Source organism: Lactuca virosa, chromosome 1, assembly GCF_052849685.1.
Source record: "Lactuca virosa cultivar CGN04683 chromosome 1, Lactuca_virosa_CGN04683_v6, whole genome shotgun sequence".
Classification (NCBI taxonomy): Eukaryota; Viridiplantae; Streptophyta; class Magnoliopsida; order Asterales; family Asteraceae; genus Lactuca; species Lactuca virosa.
This window is the reverse complement of record NC_136426.1, coordinates 100,119,733-100,125,509: the sequence shown is the minus strand read 5'-3', so window position 1 is coordinate 100,125,509 and position 5,777 is coordinate 100,119,733. Positions and strand designations below refer to the sequence as shown.

The window sequence follows — 5,777 nt, the reverse complement described above, 5'->3', positions numbered from 1 at the left end:
GTATCCTGGTAGATAGGATAATGATATGAGGATATGCTTTGTTAGCTTAGTATCCTAGAGGATAGGATAGTTAAGTGATGGCTAGTTCTGTTGGATCAGCACCCTGGTAGTTGGGTAGTGGTTACGAGTATAGATATGTAGTTGGTCTTACCTTATGTACGCTGGTAGGAGGTTACCCGTGGTATATGCATGTTGAGCCGTAGCAGAGGGTATTCCATCCCGGTAGGATGATAGGGCCCTAGTATGTTGATTCTGTAGAATGTTATGTGGTTGCCTGTTATGTATACATGTTGCTAGTATAGGGGCATTCCAACCCGATGGTTGTGGGCCAGGAGTATTCCATCCAGATAGGATGATTGGACTCATATTAGGTTGGCATTCCAACCCGATGGTTGAGGGGCCTGGGGTATTCCATCCTGAGGGATGATTGGACCCATGGTAGTTGTTATTGTATGATAGGAGGTGGGGCATTCCAACCCGATGGTTGTGGGCCAGGAGTATTCCATCCAGGTAGGATGATTGGACTCATAGTAGATTGGCATTCCAACCCGATGGTTGAGGGGCCTGGGGTATTCCATCTTGCGAGATGATTGGACCCATAGTAGTTGTAGTAGTATGTATAGGTGTATGGGCATTCCAACCTGATGGTTGTGGGCCGAGAGTATTCCATCCCGGTAGGATGATTGGGCTCGTAGTATGTTGGCATTCAAACCCGAAGGTTGAGGGCCAGGGGTATTCCAACCGGAAGGTTGATTGGACCCATAGCATGTTGTTCTTTGCTGTATGTATGATTATGTGTGTATGGGTACTTTGGGGGAATTCACTAAGCTTTCGGGCTTACAGTTGCAGTTTATTGTTTTAGGTACTTCAGGAGATCGTGGCAAGGTGAAGGCGTGATCGTACCACTCCTCATGTTTTATGACTTATGTGATATGGTTCTGGGGATACTCTGATGTTTAAACTATTTTGAAAACAAGATGTATGAACTTAATGGTTTTGAAATGAAATAAAATGTTTTAAATTGGTTTGAGTTTTATGGTCGTTACAGAGTACGCTAAGCGTACGAGCTGAGTACGCCCCGCGTACTCAACATATTGACTTTTGGGTTTTACCTTTACGGGTTAGGGCCATATTTTGGGCTTTTAGGGTTTGGGCTTTGTTGGGCCATTGGACTTCTGACTTTGGGCCATGTATAGACTATGGACTTTCTTGGGATTAGGTCCATGATGGGTTTGGGCACAATTTGGAAGTTGGGCCTTATTGGGCTTTGAGATGCCAATTAATGAGTTTTGCCCTTTTGAGCAATGGGTTGGGCCTTGGTTTTGGGCCAAGTAAGAAAAAGGGGTAAAATGGCCTTTTGCCATGGATATGGGTCAAGTAGCTTAGATTCTTGATTATAGGTCGAGATCCAATTATTAATTGGATATTATTTGATGATGTTAGCGCGGTGATTTTCCGGACCAGCAAACCGAGATTCATTTGAGTGTTTCATCAGCTAGAGGTGAGTTTCCTCACTGTGTTTAGTGGTTCGAATGCACCAATGCCGGCCCATGGTTTGTTATGTTTAGAATGCTAGATGTATGCGTGACTCTAGCATATGTTATGTGTTTATATGTTTACCAGGCGGGCCCCAATGACTATTATGTATGCTATTTATCTTTGTGATTATTGCATTTGTTTGTATGATTATATGTTTATATGTTTATATGTATACCAGGCGGGGCCCGATGCCAGGTGGGGCCTGTTGACTAGCATATCTGTTTACCGAGCGGGGTGGTATGACGGGCGGGGCCCATTATATGTTTTATACGTATGGTATGTGGTATCTTGGGGAACTCACTAAGTTTTGTGCTTACGGTTTTCAGTTTATGTTTCAGGTACCTCGATTTCAAAAAAGGAAGAGCTCGGGGATGACTGCATTGCAAACACCACATTGTTTCGCATTTTATATAACTCTGATATATTTGGATGTTTATTGACATACTCTAAGTTCACTATGGTTTTATGATATTGTTTTGGATAATGGTTTTATTAATATAAAAATCAAATTTTTTGGTCTTAATTTTTGGGACGTTACATGATTAGTCACACGTGCTATGAATTCCTCTCTGATGCTCAAGGAATACACCATGTTGTGCCACCATGATGGATGTCGGGCGCTAGTGTTCATGATGCGCCAATTGTGCACCATGATGCTCCACTATGGCTCATAGTGCTTCATCATGTGCGTTGCTGATACTCATGTGTTGTATGTCATGGATGAATGTTCCAGAAGCTACTGCATGACAAATTGTGATTGGTTGACACCATTCATGGGCCTATGGGCAAATAGGCTTGACCCATTAGGGTTTTAGGTTTAATCCCTCAAGTATAAATATGATGAAGGCTAAGTCATTTAAAGTGTCTTTTTTTATCCTTAGTGAGTAGGACGAATCTCTGTTGAGTTAACTTGTAAAATATGTTTGAGAACTTTGTTAATAAATAATACTCCCATTTTGTTCGTGGATGTAGGTCACATTGACCGAACCACGTAAATGTTGTGTCATGTGTGCTTTTGGTTTCGTGTGTTATCCACATTACTTCCTAACAAGGTCATCAGAATTTAGAAAGCGACATCAGATTTGTTATAAGTTTTGACAAGTATCAACTGTTTTCCATAACAATATGAAAAGAGATATAACAATGATAGAAAATGTCATTCTACAAACACTAGTATATGAAAAAAATACAAGTTTATTAGTGTTTTAAAAATATTTAAAGGCTAAAAGATAAAATAAACACAGTATAAAATAAATATATATTATTTTATTAGTAATGTATTATTTTATAATTTTATGAAATTATCCAAATTTTAACAAAAAGGTTTAGAATATAACACAATTTTTCATAGAAGAAATTTTACCCAAATAGTAAGGAACCGAAAGAAGAAAACGAACGGCGTTGATAAAAGAGAGCTTCGCATCTCAATCGTCTCCTTTCATCTCTTTTCTCCAGCGTCCGATCGATCTCTCCATCTTCATCCAGCGACTCGCGCCCAAATCTTTCTCCAACTTTACGAATTTTTCTCTCTCCATCAACTGGTAAGATTGTAAGACAGCAATACCTCCATTTGTATACAACAGATGCATACATTCATCCTATATACGTATATCTAACCTACACTCGCATCGTTTCTATCTTTATCTTAATTAATCTCTTTAAAGGGTTTTTTGATGGTCTTTTGTTGATGGGTTTGCTCGAAAGTTTGTTCCTTATCCTCGGTTTGTTGTGGATTTTGTGGTTTTCTACTCTAGGGTTTTGCTTTCCAGATGGCGGATGTTCCGGTGAGTCCAGGCGGCGGGAGTCATGAGAGCGGCGAATTAAGCCCGAGGTCATCAAATGTCCGGGAACAGGACAGGTTCTTACCGATTGCGAATATCAGTCGAATCATGAAGAAGGCGTTACCGGCTAATGCGAAAATGGCTAAGGATGCGAAGGAGATTGTTCAGGAAGCTGTTTCTGAGTTCATCAGCTTTATCACAAGCGAGTACGTTTATATACACATCTAAAAATTTCTTCTGATTAGGATTTCCGGATTGTTGAAATCGATTTTAATCTGTGTAGGGCGAGTGATAAGTGTCAAAAGGAGAAGAGGAAAACCATCAATGGTGATGATCTTCTTTGGGCAATGGCTACTCTAGGGTTTGAAGATTATATCGAGCCTCTTAAGCTATACTTGATTAGATACAAAGAGGTATTTTTAGCTTCTGTGTAACATATTTTTGTGGATTCAGTTTCATTAGTCACTGATGAATTTGTGTTTCTGTTTCTTTATGCTCTTGAACGGATTGTTGTGAGTTGTGACAGATGGAGGTTAGTGAAGCTTTTTTATTTATCTTGATCTTAATTACACAAACTTATTACTGTTTAAATTTTTTATGAATAATTGTTAACAAGTTCCATTTTTAGGGTGACACCAAGGGATCTTCAAAAGGGAGAGATGGGGTGCAACCTGATCATGATCATAATGCACAGGTTTCTTTTCTTTTCATTTTTTTACAAAAAGTTTTTATAAAATAAACAGAATTTTTTTAGTAAAACAATTTGGAATGTTGTGAACACTTGAGTATTCTTTACTCTTCAGGCAACTTTTAAACTGTTCAACCTGTTTTCTTTTAACTGAAATCTTGTTTTATATATTTGGCTTGTTTTTATAAAATACAATGCAAATTGACATTTTTTTTTCACCATCTATAAAAATCTACAGCTTGCTCATCAAAGTCCGTATTTGGATGATCTAGATTATGGAAACTCACAGGTATTCTTTATAGCATCCTACTTTCATTTCTTTCTATTAATTTATTCTTTATAAGACATTGTACTTTGAAAAATCTACCCAATTATAAATTATAATAATGTACTTTGAAAAGTCTACTCAATTATAGCATCACATTGCTATAATTGGGTTTTTTTTTTTTTTTCTCAATTTTGTAATAGGAAAAAATGAAAGAATGATATTATGATAAACTTATAAATGAAAGTAAATTGCTATTTTTTGTGTTTATCAAAAGCTGATTTCATGGGTTATGAGTTATGACAGATGCAGAGTCAGCATATGATGATTCCGATGCAAGGCAGAGATTAATTAGCATTTCATATAATTTAAATTGTTCGATGGATTTTAAAGAGATTTTTTTTAAAAGAACTTTTTTGTGGTTTCTTGAAATTATCTGTTGTATTTCACAAATTAATTGGTGGAAGAAACGCGTTTTTGAACCCGAATATTGGATACATTCCATTGTTTCAATGCCAATGAAAGAATTTGTTTAATGTACAAAATATAAATGCGTGATTACTTGTCATTGTGGTACATGCTTAAAACACTTTATCATAAAGAGATTCAATTATTCAGTCTTCTTTATTGTTTAGCTTTAAATAATCTCAAAGAAAAAGAAACTAGTGTTTGGGATTGCTTATTATTAATTTATTTTGATTTGGTACTACTAATAAACATTTTTAAGTGTTTAGATATAGTTTTTCCTAAATTGTTTCTTTTGAACTTTTTCTAAAGTGATTGTTATATGTGAAAACCAATGTACCCTTTTATTATTATCCTAACTTCAAAAAAGATATAGATCGTATCCTTGGTTAGGTACCAATTTGCTTTTTTTATCTCTATTTTGTCATTTTACAAATATAAACTGTTAGTCAATTATCGACAAACATTAAATCAAACTTAAAAGTTTTTATGTTGCATAAACTAATTCAAACTTTTTTTTTAAAACCTGGTTTTATAACATATAGGTTAAGTATAATTTGAAATAAAATAAGCAAAATCCCAAACGCCCCTAAATAAGTCAAATAAATGCCAAAATAATATTATTAGTTTATATTATATATTATTTTTGAAGGTGAAATATTTAAATATAATAAAAATAATTTTAGCTCGACCATGAACTTGTCTTGTCTTGTCTCCTTATGGAATTTGCATTGTCCGGCTATTATTTAGGCTTTACTCTAAAGCTTAAAGTGAAATTAAGTAGTATTTGCAAGGAGTCAACTATTAATTCGCAGTAGATGGTCGTGAGTGATGGTGGTGGTGACAACGGTGGTGATATCGGTGGGGAAGTGATTTGGGAAAATAAAAGAGGACCCATAGTGGTAGGTTATTATTTAACTTCAAAAATAATTTAATAATTATTGTTTTGAAAGAATCATATATATATATATATATATATATATATATATATATATATATATATATATATATATATATATATATATATATATATATATAT

The 5,777-nt window shown here is 35.2% G+C and overlaps 1 protein-coding gene across 1 annotated transcript; it reads left to right on the top strand.

The window, feature by feature from the left end:
* The first annotated feature begins 2,907 nt into the window (after window positions 1-2,907).
* NF-YB8 (nuclear factor Y, subunit B8) lies at window positions 2,908-4,894 on the top strand. The gene is made up of 7 exons (XM_079042926.1): window positions 2,908-3,080; window positions 3,294-3,526; window positions 3,604-3,733; window positions 3,847-3,852; window positions 3,949-4,014; window positions 4,247-4,297; window positions 4,580-4,894. Exons 2-7 carry the CDS (start codon window positions 3,309-3,311, stop codon window positions 4,622-4,624), a joined length of 516 nt encoding a protein of 171 aa, XP_078899052.1. The 5' UTR covers window positions 2,908-3,080; window positions 3,294-3,308; the 3' UTR covers window positions 4,625-4,894.
* The last annotated feature ends 883 nt before the right edge of the window (window positions 4,895-5,777 follow it).

Excerpts from the sequence above, each read along its gene's own strand:
- NF-YB8 (XM_079042926.1), top strand. The coding sequence starts at position 3,309 with ATGGCGGATGTTCCGGTGAGTCCAGGCGGCGGGAGTCATGAGAGCGGC. Across the intron at positions 3,527-3,603 it reads ATCAGCTTTATCACAAGCGA|GGCGAGTGATAAGTGTCAAA; the intron begins GTACGTTTATAT and ends TAATCTGTGTAG. Across the intron at positions 4,015-4,246 it reads ATCATGATCATAATGCACAG|CTTGCTCATCAAAGTCCGTA; the intron begins GTTTCTTTTCTT and ends AAAAATCTACAG.